General features: G+C 37.9%; 1 protein-coding gene across 2 annotated transcripts in view; it reads right to left on the bottom strand.

Moving 5' to 3' along the window:
* Positions 1 to 3,089: 3,089 nt before the first annotated feature.
* Positions 3,090 to 20,549, bottom strand: part of RNASEH2B (ribonuclease H2 subunit B) — a 39,216-nt gene continuing 21,756 nt past the window's right edge. For both annotated transcript variants that reach the window (XM_052786170.1, XM_052786171.1), the window contains exons 6-11: positions 16,001 to 16,065; positions 14,661 to 14,766; positions 11,562 to 11,640; positions 10,569 to 10,611; positions 5,790 to 5,870; positions 3,090 to 3,840 (exon numbers count right to left, since the gene is read on the bottom strand). In XM_052786170.1, coding sequence (XP_052642130.1) covers positions 3,733 to 3,840; positions 5,790 to 5,870; positions 10,569 to 10,611; positions 11,562 to 11,640; positions 14,661 to 14,766; positions 16,001 to 16,065 — 482 coding nt within the window. In that variant the 3' untranslated portion in view covers positions 3,090 to 3,732. The remainder of the gene's footprint in view (positions 3,841 to 5,789; positions 5,871 to 10,568; positions 10,612 to 11,561; positions 11,641 to 14,660; positions 14,767 to 16,000; positions 16,066 to 20,549) is intronic.

The following is a 20,549-nucleotide window of genomic DNA, read 5'->3' as shown; positions in this document are numbered from 1 at the left end:
GTTCAACCCTTACATGTCCCTAAGTCAGTGCTGGTATTTCCATATTAATTTTTCCATGCCCACTGATGTCAATCCACTTGCAATGTGAAATTTAAAAAAGTAGAAAGGTAAGAGTTGCTTATTCCCAAAACAATAACTATAAAAGCATCACAACTCATCAGATATTTACATGAACATGGAGAGATGGCACGTTAATCCAGAAAAAGAAATAAAGACAGACCACATCTCTGTAGTGGTGCTGGCATGTTGTTTCAGACTAAACTAACCAAGGAAGAAATAGCAAAGCAGCACTTCATAATGACCTACTGCTACTGCTGGCCAGGCAGAGTAACTATATTTAAATCCTCGTTGTGGTAGGAAATATTGTTTTATGTATTTGGCACTATATGCTCTTCATAACTTCTTACAGCTACATGTTGAGGAAGTTTCAAAGTTACTAAATGTATTTCATTCTTTCCTAAAGGGAAAAGAGTTTTTGTTTTCATGTGAAAGCTCTAATGGCTTTTGGAAATGGCTTATTTTTTTTGTCATGCACAAATTCCTGCTCAACCAAAAGCACAGTCACTAATAAAATTACTATTGTTGTAAGTTACGGCATAGCTGACAGCTGAAGTTGAGATGTGACACACTAAAGCACAACGCATCTATGCACAGAGGAAGAACTCTAGACTTGGTCCTTGAGTGCAGGGGCAGATGTGAAAGTCATGTACAGAGAAAGAAAAAATACAAATCGGTACCCCAGATCTGAAGTCAGCACAAAGGCCTCCCATTTCTATCAGAACTGTCCTCCTTCTATCTTGAATTCTGACCAGAGAAACTGGGACTTTTTTCTTAGAAGAAAGGTTCTTGAACTGTTCAGTCAATGAAAAGACGCATTTCCAAACTTTGTTTCACAAAACTTTTGAACTACTAGGAACCAAACCCCTAAACCTAGCAGACTTAAATATCTAGAAGAGCTTCTACCATCTAACTGTCCTACCTCACAGTTCCCATTTCTGATGTAACTCTCTCCCATTCTTGGTTTTCCACTCAAACATCCATCCCATGCTTGTCTGCTGTCTCAACATCTTCTAGTGCTTGGAATTGGCTTTCCATTAATAGAAACACAACTCCTTTCCTCTCATTTACCAAAATACTCCCCAGGATGTTGCTTACTGCATGAAACGCCATTAACATGACAGCACGTGCCTGTTCTTTTTTTTTTTCCTAATGTTATCCTGCACTTGCGAGTGGTGGTTTTCGAAAGTTGTCATCGCTGGTGCACCCCTTCTCCTACTGATCTGAAGTCGGGGGGCTTCTTTGACTGTCAGATAAACTGCTGGGCTAGGCTGAATGTTTTTCAAAATTGAACCCTGACAGTTCATGACTGCGATTGGTCATTCTGGGCTCACTGAACAATAGTTCTTCCCAATCATAGCAAAGACCCATCGGATAAACCAATATGTGCTGCTACAGGGCTGATCTTCAGTTACAGCTGAGGCAAGTAAGGTGAGAAAAAAGCAAGATGGCAAATCTAAAAGTGGTGCACATAGAAATTGTCACAGACAATGACACCTACTATTAAATTTTAAACTTGTCTGATAGTTAATGTCAGAAAAGGAAACTTTAGCAATAGGGCTGGTGAAATTCTGCTAAAGACAGCTGAGCAACAAGGCAGTATGGTATACAGGAATTTCTCTATGGCTCCACGTAGCAATTCCTGTTTTTTTTGTGTCCCCTACTGCTCTCCACCCCCCTATATTGTTTCAAAAAGTTGACATTCATGCCTGGAATTTTATTAAAGCACCAAATGACTGGGGAGAATGATTCTAAATGAAAAATCAATGAAGTCTCTGCATCTGAATCACACACTTCTCAGCCTACATTCAAGCACTAATACTATGGGTTGATTTTCAGAGATAAGGAAGACTTAGAGTAGTGATTCCTCAGAATGCCTGAAAAGGATTTTTTTCTAAGGAGCTTCATTTTGGGTCTAGATAATCCACTTCAGACAAACATTTTTAAAACTGGGAACACTGTACACTATTGGGACACTATCCACATTTGTTAAATAAATCTCTCTGTAATCAGAGATAGTAATTCCATAGATTTCCAAATTATTCTCCTCTATCTGGAATTCCAACCATACTGACTTCTCCATTTACAAACTATGCCTGAAACTTTGAAAAAAACACTGGTCTGAAAGGCATACAAACCCCAACAACAATTGCAAAACTGCACACAACATAGCAAGGCTTCTCATTGCTTTCTGGTTGGAAGAGAATGCCACAGAGCTCTTTAACCTAACAGAGACCACTGTAATCCAAGGGTTGTAAATGGCAGCAAGCAAGTCTGAAGTGGAAAAATGGCAAAAATGAAGAAACCCCTGGTTTCTCTGAAACTCCCAATTATCAAGGGATACAGGCAGGTTCTCTACTGAGCCGAAGTAGCAAAGAATGACGTTATCTTGAGTGTCTTTCTAAAACACACATTGTAGTTGATCCACAGTAATGAAATGACTCAGTGCAACTACTGGTGGATGAAACGACGAGTGTTGTGCAGAACTGGCTAGACCTATACAAATGATCCCAGTGACGCCATCTCTTTTTCAATTCTGTGAATCAGGGAAGTTGCAACATTCAGACAGCTTCCTCTGAATATATAGGAATACTCTGTAATGAGGAAAGAACACACCTAAGAGTGAGTAGTGCTTTTTAAGTAACAGTCCTACCTTGTGCAAAGCTTCATAAAACTAAACCTTATCTAAGACACTCACACAAGCTTTTGAATCCAGCTCGAAATAGGCTTCTTTTAAAACCCCAGTTTTGCCTTTAAATAAATCTTTCCCTAATTATTTTTGTAAGGACCTATTGACCTTGGAACTCAACATAAAAATACCCCTATATTGCTATGTGTTAAGAGATTTATCATGGAAGCCCAAAGTGATGCTGTAATTCTTTAAGGATTAAAATTTATACACAGGAAAATACCAAAACCCCTTAAGAAATGTCCTGAAGACTAATCTAACTCTTGAAGCATACAGCAAATACAGCGATGTCCTGAAGCCTAACCTAATTCTTTAAGCATACAGCAAAAACAACACGCACAAATTTGTTACACAAAGCACTTTATTGCATTACATGCACATCGACATTTATTGCAATTTGTTTCTAGCATATTCATAACAACCCAAATCCCAATATAGACACTATCTTTGCCTCAATAAATTGCCACGATTGGCAATGCTTACGTCAGCACTTAGACTTGAGTCAACATAAAAATCTAACGACACCATCCTACTCTGGTGTTACACTGCGTAAAAATCTCCAGAAAGTCTCAAAAAATAATGCTCCTTATCAATGAAAAAACTCTCCTTAAAAACTCAAAGGAGGGCATGTCTCCAGCCCAGAATGGAGTGCAATGGAGAAAACTCTGTGGTGGCCTTGACTGAGCTTATTCTAGAACAAGCAGCAGTTCAGTACGATAGCATGCTAAATCTTGCTTCTCAGCTCACAGGACCATGCTAATGCAGCTAGGCTCTCTCCCTGACCCAGGCTGGAATATCTGCACGGTACTGCTTTGCCCCGCTGAGGCGTAACAGCTCTGTCAACACTAACTCACAGATCTCTTCAACACACTCCACCATGTACATAGACATGCCCTGCATATACTATACCAACAGAAAAGCCCAGGAGACATCTTTAGCTTAACATAAAAATAACCACTGTATAAAACTCTTTCAAGAACAAGTCTTTATTTTGATGCTTTAGGTTTGGAGCTGAAGAAAGTGGAAATGGATTTCATTCCACTCTTATCAACTTTGGCGAGAGCCTTCTGTGCTGCAGACATCTTGCTGTTTGCCTGTTAGTGAAATGATAAACAGAAAAAGTTAAGCAGCATCTCCATAGGAGGGGAGTATAAGCTACAAACTCCTAAATACAGAAGTCAAGCAAGAAGTTGAATTGCTTTTTTAGTATACAGCAGTAAAGATAATATTATGCAGGCTTTAAATTGTAGGAGAGACACCTTACAAAACAAATTTGAGATTATTCAAACAGAAAAATACTTGTCACGAATTACTTAGCCTCAGACAAAGACAGAGAATCAATTACAAGGACAAGGAGGTAAAACATCTTTCCTTTCTGCAGAATGAGGTATCCTAACTCAAACGTTTACTTTGGGATAATCCCTGAGTGTACATTAAGAGGAATAATGCACGCAATCTAACAGATGCATACTGTACCCTCCGACTCAATCTCATGATTATGCTGTCAGCAGGCTGAATTACAGCCTTGCATTACAGATGATGAATAATTCACACAGATTTATTATCAAAGACTCTATGCACAGTGAAATAAAGGGAACAGAGATGGAAGAACTAAGAACGAAGAAGGTAACTAAAATCTGAAAAGCACTTCGAGGCCACTGGGACAACTTCCCAGACTTTTACACCTAAAACACATTTTATGAGCCACATTTTATAAAGCTGACCTCTTTTCTTTCTTACATTTTAAAATGTTATGTTTTAAATCTCTAGCTGTTTTCCCTATTAAGAAAACTTTGCATTGACCTTTCTTTATGATACTCCTCAGTCTGCAGGACTTCACAATTACAATACTTGGGATCAGCTAGAAGGTTATGGATAGGATGGAGATATGCAACAACAGTATGATTGTCTGTGTTACTATACAAACAAAACCACTGCCAAAGTATTTAAAAAAGAGTAGTATACTGTACAGAGTCCAAGAGCTATCTTTCCTTTCCCAGATTCTCTCATCAATGTGCTTCATTATTTCAGAAGTAAATCATATTTAATGTTAAAATGAATTATCTCTCCTCAGTTTATTTCTATCTTTATGCTCAGTTCAAAAGCTATAGGTACATAATGGAGGAAGGGTGTAAACATGCATACTTTAAACTATTTATCACCTTCACTTAGGGGGCAATCCTCTTCCTACTTCAAAACTAGCATGTGCCCTGAGTACAAAAAATTCTGGGGGCTTTGGGGGGAGGACGGAATGCATCTGTCACCAGCTGCTTCTCTTTGCAAAGGGCTAAAGAGTAGTCAGCATTAGTCTGAAGGTCACAAGACCAGCACAGAGTGCCTTTTTGGTTCCCAATAGACTGGAGAAGGATTCATTTTCTTTCAATGTTCAGAGGAATAAGCCAGTGCAAGCCTCACAACCTTGGCGCACACAGTCAGAATCTATTTCTTTTCACATCCCTGTTGCTCTCCTAGGAATAGTACAGTGGCAGGCACCACTGGACTCAGATTTGAATTGGCGTCCAAACTTGTGTTGGAACTGGCAATCAGCAAGCTCTGTGTTGATTTAACTTCATTAAGTTGACATAAGTAAATGCACAAGCAATATTTCTAGGTAAAAATAAAGCCTGTCTTAGCATCCCTTGGAATTCAAGTGAATGCTGCCACCTTTGTTACTTTTTCAAATAACTCAAATGTAACAGTTGCTATCACTAAGCCGTAGGATTTCTCATCTAAAGATCTCAGAGCTTTGCAAACACTAGCTGAGTACCTTAACACGTGTCAAAGCCTGTGAGGTTCACTGGAATGTTCGCTGATAAAATACAGTCAAACAGTAACAGTATAGAAGAGTTCCGAATGGGACATTAAAACTATCAAAGTCAAATTAAATTTGAATGAAAAGTTCAAGGAGATATAACTACAGACATCTGCCATTTTGTATTTGTTTTTCTGATGTGTTTTGGAGGAGGAAAATAGGGACTCTGTGCTAATGCCGGATATTAATCTATGCTTTAGCAAAACATGCATGAATGCAAGGCTTGCTTACCTTTTTGGTTTTCAGATTGCTGCTGTTAAACTTAGTATAGTCGTCTTCTGCTTCCACAGGGACATCTGATAATTTCCTTTTCTGAAATGTTAGAGTGAGGAAGTTGCTGTGTCAACCACTTTTATGATGTACACACATGGAAGTTTAAAGCTTTGGCTTTATAATGTAACGATAGCACCAAAAAAGGACTGGCAATCAACTGAAGAATCTGCAGTAACAGTGGAAGATTTCTCTTTGTAATTGTCTTCTTTACACATGGATATATACCATCTCTACAGTATTCAGAAGAGATCATTCAATGTCATGGGAAGCATTTTCTTCTTCCTAGCTTTCTGAAGAATGACTTCTAGAAATCACCTGAATCCCTTTTTTAACTTCCATGACTGTGACTTTGGTGTCAGAGTCTATTCAGAGAACCTTTATGGAGCAGCTGTTGGAAGTTAGTGTCTAACAGCCAGGGAACCTAGGCTCTGGTCCCCATGGTCTCATGGAACTGTGCAGCAACTCCGGTATTATTGCTATCTGCCAACACAAGACAAGATAGTCTATTATCTGTTTGTGCACAACCTTTAGAAGTAATTAGCTTCTACAGTTTGGCAACAGTGAAACACTGACATAGTTCTGCTGACTGCTTCATCACTTGAATCCAACAGTATATTAAGAAGCTTGACTCTGCATGTGCTGTGTGCCTTCTAACTTCAGACATAATGGAAGTGAACGGTTCTCGGAACTTCACATGATCAGGCTGTAAGAATGAATATTTCTTTCCATAAACTGTGAGCATGTGTTTAGTTTAAAGGTGAAAACTTCCTGGTACGTTTCCAAAGGGGAAAAAAAAGTATATAGTATTTTACAACACTATTTTTATTATTATTATATATCTGATATTACTACCCTGTCCTTAATATCCTGTGAAATCTAAACTGTGGCCTTCCTAGTTTTTGTGCCAAAGAGAGTGATTTTGCAAGCAACTTGGATGGTACCATACATTTTAAAATCCTGTTTTATTCATTTTGTTTATGGTGCTTGTGATCTCTCTCTCTTTCCCCCCCTTCTTTGGCACAGAAGCCAGGTCTGCAGCTTAGATTTCTCAGCTCTTAGAACCAGATCCAACAGCAGCCTTTTCTTTTGATTTCAATGGCATCTGGATCAGCCTCTCTAGGAGGCTGTTTACTGTGTTGTACTGAGTACATTTTGAAATGACAATCTAATGAATAATTACTATTCTCCTCTTTTTGGAATCTGATAAACAAGTTTTTAAAACTTACAACAAAATGTTTGCATTTCAGCAAAGCATTTGTTCTTTAGTTGTAGCAGAGCCTACATATTCTTTGTAGATGTCTCTCATCATCTGCCAATGGCCAGACTGCCTATGCTGACAAACTGGACAGTATGACGATTACAACACAAGATCAATGGCTTACAATTAATACAAAAACCATGTAATTTTTATTTAATCATTAAATCACAGAGTCCAGACTGTACCCAGTTTACTCTTGTATTATACGAGAGAGAATCGGTCATAGCTTTTCTGTTAACCACTGAAGTTTCTAAATCTCTCCTCCTTTCAGAATTCATTTTAAAATCACTTCTAAACATGCAATTACTTTACCATAATAGGGAATACATGTTAGACCCATCTTTATTTGCAATAATCCTGTACTATGTCTGTCAATACACCTTGCCCTCATGAAGAGAAATGTCAATGCAAGTGAATAAAAATGGTCTGAAGGAGACTATAGGTTCCAGTGTACAAGCCTGCCTTGCTCCTCTGAGACTGTGAAATAAAGGAGTGTTTTAATCTCTGAAGTTTCAAAGACTTAAACACAGAAGCATCACACACACCCTGGTCAGTGCTCTGGAAATTAATCAGATCCTCAGCAAGATTTCACTGCCCAACAACCGAACAGTTCTAAGCCTCATTTCCTCTGTAACCAAACTGCTGAAATAAAACTATTTTTAAAAATAGATTCTCAGAACTATCCCAATGGTATAAAAGCTATTCATACATAATATGTAATGTACATCACATGTAGTTTAATATAGTTGTTGTAACATGCTTATATGGCTAATGACTATCAGTTGGCTCCTGATGTGTGTTTAATATTTCTTACAATGCATAAAGATAATTCTTAACTGAATCAAAGGGCCAAGTAACTGTGCAGCCAGAACAATTGTCCAACCACATGGAAATAACTTATATCCATGGATATACATTGGAGAACAAATGCTATTAATAACAGTAGGGCCCAATTACTCCTGCATGTGCTAGCTGACATACTGCTTAACAGAACAGTCACTGAACCAGCCAGAAATGAGGTTATTTTAGACTTTGTTTCAGTAAGTAGCAAGGACATTGCAGCAAAGGTTGGAGTAGTAAGTAACCTAGTTTCAATAGACATAGGGTGCCTCAGTTTAAATTAAATGGAAAGGATAATCAAAAGTGGGGTTCTTGATTCTAGAGGGGCAAACTTTGCAAACCATATGCCTTACTTCTCTAAGCCAAAGCAAAGGGACTTGATGTGTGAGGAGGACACTTGGGATGTAAAAGAAAAAGATGGAAGAAGTGATTTTGGATCTTTTACTTCAAACAAGGTGAAAAATCTTGAGGAAAAGAACTTCTCAGACTAAACTATATGAATGTTCCCCCTTGCTCACACAGATGCACACAGAGTCATGTGTCATTCATATCCCCCCCCCCCCCCCCAAATATATATACTAGGAGCAAGCAGAATTCTACAATGAACGGGGAAAAAAAGACTGCCAAAAAAAAAAAAAAAAAAAGATTTGTTTTAGGGGTCAGGTAATACTGGGATAAAGTGAGAACTGCCAAAAAGTCAAGCTGAGTTAGACCTTGGAAAGGAAATTAAAACAAATAGTAGAAGGTTCTTTAGCCACAGAGGCAAAAAAGTAACCAAAAAAGAAAAAGTGAAGCTGCTATACAGTAAGGATTGCATAGACATTAAAGCTAATCTATGCGTAGACTCAAAACAGAATAAATCCTTTACCTCAGTAAATTGTTTTCAATAAAGATGAAGAGGTTAAACACAGGGGCAGAAAAGAGAATAGAAATCACTCTATTCAACATAGACGTAAAACTCAATAGGCTGACACTGTTGGGAGACTGCCTCAAAAATCACAAGTCCAAAGGCAAAACCTGGCAACTGTTCTAACAGGTAGGGACCATATTGCTGCAGAATAGCCAAACACCCATCTATATGTAAGGAGGAGGAAAAAGTGATAGTAGGCCTCATCAGAGTGGAGCGGGGAGAAAGTGAAAGAAGGGATAATAATTAAAGATTTAGAGTAAATGAAAACTAAACATAGGTAATGCCTACTGACTTATCTTTTTTTCTCAAGGATAACACATTTTCTGGTGACAGAAAATGTGAAGGATTGCCAGAGGACTTGACATGGTGCCACTTAAGCAACTGAAATTATAGAAAACAAAGATCACACAAGAATTTTAAGGTAGGTAAGAAACTGGGTAAAAGGGAAGCAAAGGCAAATAAGGCAGAAAGGGATGTCATTGGATCAGATGGAGATTACTAGGTGGAGTGCCATGAACAGTATCTATTCAAAATGTTCATTAATGATTAATTAAAGATAACAGCATGCTAACATTTGCTGAATGTACACCACTGAGTAGCATTATGAATACCTAAAGAGCTTTTAACACTGAAGGAAAAGCCAGAGAACATTCAAGACCGGAAACATTAAAAACGGATGAAATGTGCAGAAGTACAAGGTCATGTACACAGCAGCTAACGGCATGAATGTCTCATAAATCTGAATGCTGATCAACTAAAAATTGCAGTGGAGAAAAAAAACAACTGTGTGTCTTAACTGTTCACAGCATGACTGTGAGCTATCTGGTACATCACACAGTAATAGAGGCAAATGGGATTTTAAGATGTAATGAGATAAAGTACTTCCAGTTAAGACAAGAAGGGAAGAATGCCATCATATTGCACCAATAAAGGTTTTATCATAAATAATTATATATGATTCTGGTCACCTGTTTTGAAACATTTGAATTCATCTTGGAATATTCCTGTAATGATGAGGGAATGGAGAACCCATCTTACACAACCAAGTTTGGCTTCACAAAATGAAAACAGAAAGGATATATGTTTTCCCTTTACACATTGAGAGAACTAATGTTAGGGAGGGAAAAGAGCCATTTCAATTAAAAAAAACAACGACAAAGTTAGCACAAAAGCGCAGGGGAATAAATTGGCCATGAATAAATTCAAGGTGGAATTTACAGGAAGGTTTCTGAGCATCAGAGGAATGAGGTTATAGAACAGTCTTCCAAAAGAAGTAATGGAAATAAAAAATCCTAATGAGACTCACAGTGAAGAATGGTCAGTGTATGAGAGATTATCCAACATGGTTGTCTGGGAATCCATGACCCAGGAGGTCCCTTTCAGGGTCCTCATAAATTACATATGAAAGAATACCTATGAGGTCATATTGTCCCATCAACCTCAATAAAACTAAATATGCAAAACGCATGAAAAGACTGCTGACCAGAACCATAAAATAAGTCTCTCTCTTTCCCTCCCCTTTTTTAAACAGGAAAACCAACCAAAACATTCCTTATTAAAAAATATGAAGTACCTGGTAAATTACTTGCGTTATTTCAGACTGGCTTTTCACAAGGCCAGCTTACCTACTGTACTGCATACAGCGCTTAGCCTAGTCTAGTTGTAATAATAATTCAGAGAACTTAGCTTACAACACAATGTATCTATCAATATCTTAATGCTCTCCTACCTTCAACGGTGGCTCTGGTGCAGGGCTTCTAAGTTCTGGGAGCCTATAGAACAAAAGATTTTAAGTTATAAATTAAGAGAGCTGGATTGCACAACCTAAAGCTTACAATTCCTTCCCCACAAAGGCTGCTTTGGTTATCAGCTGCTCACACATGGCATGCGTTCGCAAAAAAAAGCAGCTCATGGACTCTGTATTTCTGACTTAAGATTAAAACAGAGCCAGGCACCATACAGAAACATGGACTTTTTTAAAAGGTCTTAGATCTGGCAACGAAAACAGGAAAACTCCACCTTACTTTTGAAAACCTTGGCTATTAGTAAGATGATATTATAAAGCACATAACATCTCTTCAGTGAAACTGTTAAGCTATGGGACTTCAAGCTGCAAATTGCACATTTTTCCATAGGCCACCATAACAGAACCCTTTGAACAGAACTGAACTGAGGGGCAGGTGCAGGGTCCCAGTGATGCTCCAAGCAAAGTCTGCTGCTGGCAGGGAACACCAGGATGAGGATGCTGGCTCACCTTCCAGATTTAAATATAAACTAGCACAGGTTAGATGTGTGAAGGTAAATCCCAGAAGCACCGAATGAGTAGGGAAAAGGAAAGACAACTGGGGATAAGGATTCTACTCCTGGCTCTGCTGCTCATGCTTGACAATTCTGGACAAATTGCTTTAACTCTCTGGATTTCCTTCCCTGCCTTGCTTTAAAATGGATATATTGCTCAGGGTTTCATGGTGCAACTGCGATAACAGACATATCAGACTTATATATTACATCTCTCCTCCAGTCCATGGTCCTTAGCATCACAGGAACAACAGAAAGGCATAATCTACATTTGAAAAAAATCACATTTAAAGTGTGGCAAATATAATCTTATTGTGTCATTCACTGCAACCTTGATGAACAAATCTCAGTGTTCAATAGAAATGACCGAAAGGACATTAATGCATGCCATATAAAACTAGTAGCTAGCTGGAACAATACTTACCCTATGTATTTTAACAACTCCTTACTCAGATCTTCAGGAATATATTCTGATATTAACCCATGCGCATACCGCACATAGTCTTCAGGAACAGGGCAGGGAGTGGGAAGGAGAAGAAAAAGAACATTCACATTATATAGTCACGTTGCCTTAGCCATGTTGCATGCTCTACCATAAATCATAAGGTTGAATTAATAGTAAGAGACTTCTAATGGATACATTGTGATGGTTCTGTGTTGAGTAGTTTATGTTATATGACACTTGTAGGTTTATTTAAATAAGTAAAGACTTACTACACTCACTTTGTCAGCACATGTTATTAATATCTGCTGTATGTCCTTTACAAAAGCTGCTCACTTTCTGAGAATACTAGATATCATGTATTTTTCCGAAGAAATTAAATTTTAAAAACCTGCAAAAGTAAAAAGCTGACTCAACAGAACATGCAATCATTAATTTTAAAGCATCTGGATCTTACAATTATTTGGCAAGGGCTTCAGTACTAAAGTACATTTTCTGGCTTCAACTGAAAACAATTAGATGAGACAATGAGTCTATTTCAAAGTCTTGTACTTAATTTCAGTACTTTATGGAAAATGCCAAGGCTTATCTAAACATCACTGGCAAGATGGGATAATTATCTGTGGAAATAAGAACTTCTAGAAGCTGTTTTCAGTACAGGGCACTCCTGCTATAAATGTTTTTCTGAGAGACTGGGGAAAAAAAACCAGTGACCTTTTAATAACATGAAGTCCTAAACCACATCTCTTCCGGTCACGTTTTACACAAGCACTTACTGATCACAGGCTGGATCTTTTAAACTTGCTGTTGTTGAGGCTGCTAGGGAGCAACTGCACCCATGCACAGGAAGTATTTGCCAGACAGACATTAAGCTAAAATCTTGCCTCTGAATTCCATCTACAACAGGCCAGCTCTATCTGTTCATATGCCTACACACTTAAGAGAGTTCAGAAGCACGTGGTAAACTAGCCTCAGGGTGGTAAGGAACTATTTCTCCTGTGCCAGAGATAGTTTCCTCTTTTTTTCAATCTAAAAAGCCCAACGCAAACTGGCACGGAAGCAGGAACATTAACAAACTGACAGCAGCATATGCATTTCAACTATACTGACATCAAATTCTTAGTATCTCCTATCTGCACTTCTCCTTCCTCTACTGCCTAGATTCATCAAGGATTTGTCACTCCCTAAGCCCACTTTAGGGTCAGGAGAGAACAAGAAATAATTCCAATCCAAGACAATTTCACCTCAGCACTTAGTATGTCCAATTTATCGCTTAAGAAAAATATTCCCATCATTTCACTCTTTGCATTATGTCACTGAATGGTTGAGTCCAAGTCAACTGCTATATTTTGTACTAAATACAAAATCCATTCTCTTTGCATTTCAGCCTTGAAGCAATCCTCACGGACTACCTTTACCAATTTTAAAATACCACTCTTTGCCTTCTAGGGAGTCTGTGTTCTCACCCTAGCCTTGCTTTGTTATTAACCTCCTATCAAACATCAGGAATACTTGCTTACCTCCCTTGTCTTCTGAATTAAATATTCAGGTCTCACAAGTTAAACCTCCCCTCCTTCCCCATTTGCACTCATTAAATCCTCCCAGATTTTTGCCCTACAACATCTGTAGATGCTAACTACATATACCCATCTATTTATAAGGTACTGAAATTTCATAATACCCCTATGAAAGCAATTCTCTACATAAATAAAGAAATAAATTGCACTGTCATGGCAGTGAAAGGATCAGACAAGAAAATTAGTCTTATTAAAAATAAGTGTTGAGTAAGGTCCATTTGACTTCCTGTCATTCACCTTGCTGCATATGGTAGGACTGCCTCCAGAACTTACCTACTTTTAACCCCCAGTATTCCCTATTTCAGTGCTGCTCTTTTAAATCTAAAAAGGCTTTTAAAAAGACTATTATATCCATGTTACTATAAGTAAGGAGGAAGGTGGAAAAACCACTGCAGATGAGCTATTTAATTACAAATTTCAGAGATAAAGTATTTAAGCACAGTCAAGATGGTTGCTCTCAGGACAATTTTCCCTTTATCTAAAAAAAATGGGGGTGGGGAAAAGGATGAAAAGCTACTGTAAAGTTAAAATCACAAGTTTTGCAGCTTTGCCTCTTTTTAAAAACCATATATTACAATCTCTGTTCTATAAAACTGTCTAGTTGCCTCTTAAATCTCATTTATGTTGTTTCCTTTGATATCATTACTTGGTAACTCATTTTCCACTTTGTCAGCAAGCTGCTTTGTTTCTCCTTATTTTTCAACAGCGTGCAGACTTCTGAATGTCTTTGTAATAAGAAACAATTTGCTTTTGTTCATCTTGTTCTAAAGTTTTCTTCATTTTCATTAACATTCAAAGAATTTATTCTGAGTCAATTTTCAGGTTTCTCTACACAACTTCATATCCCAGTAACATTCAGGACATTGCCCTCCCCAGGGAAAAGGTGACTAGAAGCAAACAGGATCACTCCAAACTTTTTGGTACCAGGACTGTCAATTTCAGGGCAATTTAATATACATATTATTAAAGTTTTTGCCCTTAATAAGCACACACTTGTGTATTCTACACATTTGTCACCTGAAGTAAAATTAGGACCAGGAGCTTTTACTCTGTGACTATGGCTTCCTAAGCTCCCTTCCCTTTTTGGAGAATTCTAAGAGCATTTGCATGCTAATAAAAATAATAATAAAAAAGTTCTAATACAGAGACACTTATTGGGTGGATACTCATATAATAAGCATGCGTCCTATTGTCCAAGACAGTCTCAGTTCAGCAAAGCACTTCAGCATATATTTCACTGAGCAAAACATCTTCTCCTTAAACTAAGGAGAAGCTAAAAGAACCCCAGCTGAGACCTACTGTTAATTACAATGTCATCCTATGAAGATACCAAAGAACTCAGAAAAGTCAAGGCATAGTCACAACATACATGGAATTATCTGTACAAGGAATAAATTTACTGTAAAGGCCAATTTCAATACATTTTAGATTCTAATCATGTGTTTTATCTCCACATATGCGATTTCACAAAAACAGATTTCATTACAATGCTTAGTTTTCTTACCTTCTTTAGTATCTGTGATCTGTTTACCGCTGATATATGTAGCTGCATGTACCCTTTCACCTACAGATATATTGTTGCTTTTAAGTGCTTTCACTGTTTGATTGACCTATAGGAAACCACAGAATGAGATGTCTGTATCAGTGTTGTTATGCACATGTTAATACAGTGACAAAGGTCTTGTAATTTTGTTTCAAGCATATAAAACACTCAAGTTATGGACTGTGGTGAAATTTAATATACATTTGTAATGACTAGCATATGATCTTAAAAAACCCAAAGAAACTAGCATGTCTTTCACCATGTTGCCTTGGCAACATAGCACCAGTTCTGCAGCACCCTAAGATAAGCTGAGCTACTCTGATGCAACAGCCCTGATTATACAGGTGAGAAATACACCTGCTCAGAGAACAGAGAATGTCTGAGCTTAGATGGACTGCAAAGGCAGTCCTGATGGAAATCAAAGATTAAGGACTTTACAAGGCACTGCTATACTGGATCTAATAGAGAGATAACTGGCAGAAAAAGATATTTTCAACAACACAAACAGGTACCTGTTCAAATGTAAATATTCAGGTATTCATTGCAAAATAGGTATCGCCATGCCTTATCACTGCAGAAAGTAGATCAGATTTTGTGCTTGTGTGGACTAATTTAAATGACAAGGCTTCCTTGTATCATGTGATGCATACAATCTTGTTCTACAAAGTGGCATGATAATAGGGGCACATGTGCATGTGTAAAACGAGATTCACCTTCTTTATACCAAAACACAGACCACATCAAGCTTAGCTTTAGCACCAATTTATTTTCTGCATACTGTACAGACCTCTTGAACAGCGTGATTGGATCAGGATAGCAGCAACCATACCGGGACAGTTCTGAGAGACTGCCAAAACTTCACAAGGAAACCCATTTGTAGCACAAAACCAAGGCATTTTTGTCCAGCTTTAAAGCATGGCAGAATTTAAAAGTTGCAACAGTCAAAGCTCTTCTCTAGCCCATCTGTGAAGTGGATGAAGCAAAAGACAAGCCCCTCACCTTATGCAAAGCCTACAAAACACAGCAATAAGCTGAACTTCAGCTTCTTCTGACTCCCCGCACTCCATGAATACTCTTCATGCCAGCCCCGTCAAAGAGAAACGTAACAAACTTGTCAATTCTCTAATACCTCATCACGTTCCCAAGTGCAACAACTTTACTGTGATGTCTGTCCTTCTTGGACAGAAGACGTACCTTGAACAGAGGCACACCACATGGCTCAAATGCAGATATGGACAAGCTAATAAGCATTTTTATTCTAAACAGAAAGCAATTTTGAAAGCAAAAAAGAAACACAGTACCTTTTTCTTTAACCACTTCAGTGTCTTCTCTTGGCTGTATTTGTGGAATTTCTGACTGCCGATCTCTGAGAAAAAAAAAAAGTAAGGGAAAGAAAGTCACAACTGGTTTGTATTGCATTTTCAATATATTTAAAATCTCTGAAGTTGCAGATACAGCATGAAAGTTAATTTGCGGCTTGCACGTGTTTGATATCAGGGCAATAAGTTTCAAAAATATCGGAAATGTGGAAAAATAAACAGACTGAGCTGATACGCACAAGCCTGAACAACTTGACAATTCTTTAATTAGGCCCAAATCCAGCAAAGCACATATTTTATTTATTTATTTGTAATCTTGGGCTGCCTGAATTCACTAAGACTCTTCTCAAGCTCTTGTAGTTTGCCGAACCTTCACTGACCTGTGTCACCAGACTGGTCATTTTAACTATGTAGTTCACAACACAAAATGTTGGTTCCACAAGTGTCTTTTTTTTTTTTTTTTCTTTAAAACATAGTATCTTAAATCTTTACTTATTGAATTCCAGCACCTACTAGGGGGCCAGGACACATAGTTGGTTAGTGAAGACAAACCATCCACCCTTTCAAGAAACCCTTTTCCTATCAGTTCTCCCCTCTCACTTCACAGGGTGACTAAAGCAAAAATTTTACTTCTATCCCCCTTTTATGTAGTTTAATATATTGTCAAAAGAAAATACAGAATCCAAAATAGTGAAACACACTCCTCGTGGGAGGAAGTACATGATTCATTTATGATTTACTGAGCAACATAAATTAACTCAATGATATAAGAATTTCAGAAAGTGTTTCCCCTGTGATAACTAGGGTACCACAAACACTTGCTATTCACATGTGATCAGTTATCTGGAGATATGCAAGTTCACGATGCTGAGGCAAATGAGAGAGAAATTACAAAGGCTCATAGAAATTTCAGTATAAAAATTCAGTATTAATTCACAGAAAGCTACATTTTGGAAATGGAATGAAATGCCTAATTAAAGATTTCACAGGAGATTTTAGAGACCACTGTGTTTCAGTCTTTGTCTTTAACAGGTATTTCAATAAGTTTTAATCTCCTGTATACCATTCCCATAAATACCTACATCTGTTTCATGTCATTTACTGATCCAGTATCATATTCCAACACTCAGTTCATGGAGTTTCCTTCTCCCCTTGCAAACAACAACACATTATTTATGATTCCTTCAGCATTTCCTTCTTTGGGGTTTATATTGGCTCTTTCAAATTGCATACAAATAGCTAACTATTCTGTGCTGTTTGTGTATGTGTGGTAGGGGGTATGGAGAGGTCGAGGAAAGCTGTTTACAAGATAAAGTTTAAATCTATCTCAACAGTTGTAGAAGAGTAAAATGCAAAAATTCTTCAGAGCAAAAAGGGAAAAAACACTAATATACACTTTGCTTCATGAAGTTGATTAGTTGCAGGTCAAGTAGCTGTGACATTGCTGGCTGCAACCTTTAGGACTCAGAAGCTTCTAAATGGCTCTGAAAGAAAAGAAGCAGAAAATGGGGGAGACGCTCTGGATACTTGAACCTGCTTCTCAAAGAGCCAGCATGGTTGAGTCCAAGTAGAGTGAGTATGATTTGTGGATTCCTCTCTTATCTAAGAATGTTTGAGGAAGGGACATCCTCCAGCCACCATTCCTCAGCCCATGCTGAAAAGTAATTCTAGTCCCGATTCCCAGGCAGACTCACCCACACCAGCATGATTCAAAGTGACTCAGTTAGGGAAAGGAAACATAGAACTGTGAAGCCATTTTCATTAAAACATGTGAAAAATAATTACACTGAACCCTTCAGAGATCACTTTGTTTGAAAATATTTTGTGTGCTTGACAGTTTTGACTATTAAACTCTAGAAACTGACAATATTTGAGACCTCTGAAGAATTAAAGTGAGTTATGAAAGTCACAAACTGCTGACAAAAGGATTCAATATTGGAACGTGGATTTAACATGTGATGCACATTTGATATTGGTGAGAGTTAGCGACTATGTTTGATAATATGAGTATATATTGGAAAGCCTTTTGTTCCCTAATGTGTCTGGTGCCTATAAAACTGGTCTGAGACATCTGGAAAGATTGGGTTTGAGAAATACAGATGGAATATAAGTGGTTCTACAATTAAATAATATGTTCAGCGATCGGGTAATCGCTATGTAGACTTGGAAGTTTCCCTGATGTATTGTTGAGCAAACTGCCTAAAGCACATTTTAACATCAATTTTCTCAGTGTTTTCCATAACTCTGAAACTCTCATGGCCCCTTTTTTCCTACCTTCTGGGAATACAAGCTTGGCAATATTACTTAGTTATTCTAATCAGGTAAGTTTTCTTGGCTCTTCACGTTAATCACATCAGACAAGATCACAGCGCAGTTTTTGCCTTGCAAAATGAAACAAAGAGTAACACTCTAGAACTGGAATTCATAACCCTTTCTTAAACTTTCTCTATTGTACTTTCTATCTGATGTTTGAATTTATTAACAAACAACCTGCCTCACCCAGATTTAGCAAGCTGTAACACACCCTTTTTCCCCAACTACTAAAGCAGGTTACTGGGAATTTAATCCAGCAAAATGAATTTTCAGTGCCCTTGAACACTGAGGCCAGGGAAGGTGGACTTTCTGCTAATTCAGTAAGTGTAAACTGTGAGTGCTCTAGGGTAAGAATTTGTTTCAGACATATGTTAAATGCCTTAATATTAAATTAAGAGTGAAATAATTATGTGGTTAGGTTCTGCCAAACTGATCAGAGCCACAGAAGACTCAACGCAACAGATACTTCTTGCCCTAAAGTCCTACTCCTTAAACGAGGAAGGCTACAAGGTGGACAACAGGTCTTAGAGCTGGAAAAGAGTACCTTAGTCATAATATTGGTGATTTTTACAGGCAATAAAAAGACATGAGAATATGAAACACATAGAAGTGGCTTGAACAGAAAGGTGATCTGTGCATGACAGGCAGGCAAGCACTAATGTGTTTGTTGCATAACAATATGCTTGGTGTTCTAAAAAAAGAAAGAAATCCTAAGAACAAGCCCCACTGTTACTGTCTACCCAGTCCAAACCTGAACAAGAAAAGAAGGAGCAGGTATATGCCTAGGGACATCCAAGAACATCTCATACAGCTGGCATGTGCATGTGTGCACAGCTTTAACATCAAAAGCAATTTTTACCTTACACTTCAAAAGAAAAACCAGGAAGTCAATGTAACTTCTTTAACAGTTACTATCATTTTCTGGCAAAATGACACGAACTTATAGGTGTACATAATACATTATGAAAAACATCAGTGCAAAAAACCAAGCAGTAAAGCATCTTCACTACTGTCTAACAGAATACAGTTTACCAGAGGATGCTCTGATGGATAACAACTGCAAACACAATTTCAGAACGGATACAGAGGTTAGACCAAGATACAAGACCTTGTCTATGACAAATACTTTTTTTTTTTTTAAATTTTTATTTTGCTGTTAAAAAGGGAACATAAATACTGCCAAAAAGCAGCACTATTGTTTGGAGGAAGTGCCCCTTCAGAAAAATAATCCAGACCTTGTCCTACATTCCTATAGACTTCTTAGTCTGACAGCCAAGAGGATCTGACATGATTTCTCACCTTCTCAGATCGGTACACAGTTTAGTACCCCTTCTTTCAGCCCTAGCTCCTTAGCCAGTGTTAGAGAAGTTGTAGGGCACAGCAATTGCCTAAAAGCTTAATAATAGTTTTTATTGGAAGTATTTATCACGGGAACGCAAAAGCAGTTTTTCAGTTCAGATGCACCTGTCTTAAAGAAGCCTTCTCAAAAGTCAGAACTCATCCAAAGAAAAAGGTTGCCTGCTTCCAATGATACTGAATAATTTCAGAAATCCAGGAGTATCACAACAGCACATAATTCCAACTCCCCTAGTCCCAGCAAGAATGTAACAACAGTCTTGCTGCCCAGATTTCCTGCTCTCTTGTTAAAGTGATCATTTTCAATGGAAACATGTCCTGCCCTAAAGTTTAAATTGATTTTCTGCAGGAAGCAACTGCCCTACGTTACTGCATATGCACCATACCACACAGGAAATACTCAAACTTGTGCATCTAATTCTTTCAGGAAAAAAAATCACAGCCCCCCCCCCCCAATATTCTATACAGCAATAAAGAGGTCTGGTGTTTTACATCTTAGCAGGGTTTTCATTCTTCCACCACCTTTCCTTAGCCACTTTCCAATTATCTGTAGATCACCTAAATATTTCTTCTTACATATATCAATGACAAGGGCAGAGTGCTTTCTGAAAGCAAATTCCTAATATTTCTGGCTTTTAATCTGTGTATCTCAGCTCCTTGGGGGAGCCCTACATACATGCATAAGGGTCAGACAGCTTAGTTGTTTTGCACTTGGTAGTAGATTCCATATTCTCAGACTCCTGTACCTCCTCCTGTAGATCTCCACTGCGTGTAGGTAAATCTGCATTCACTATCAGGAAGTCAGCAAGCATAAGGAGAATGCTTTTTAAAGGACTGAATATAAAAACTGAGGTCTTGCATC

Source organism: Harpia harpyja, chromosome 4 (genome assembly GCF_026419915.1).
Source record: "Harpia harpyja isolate bHarHar1 chromosome 4, bHarHar1 primary haplotype, whole genome shotgun sequence".
NCBI lineage: Eukaryota > Metazoa > Chordata > Aves > Accipitriformes > Accipitridae > Harpia > Harpia harpyja.
The sequence above is the reverse complement of the archived record's forward strand: the minus strand, read 5'-3'. Positions and strand labels throughout refer to the sequence as shown.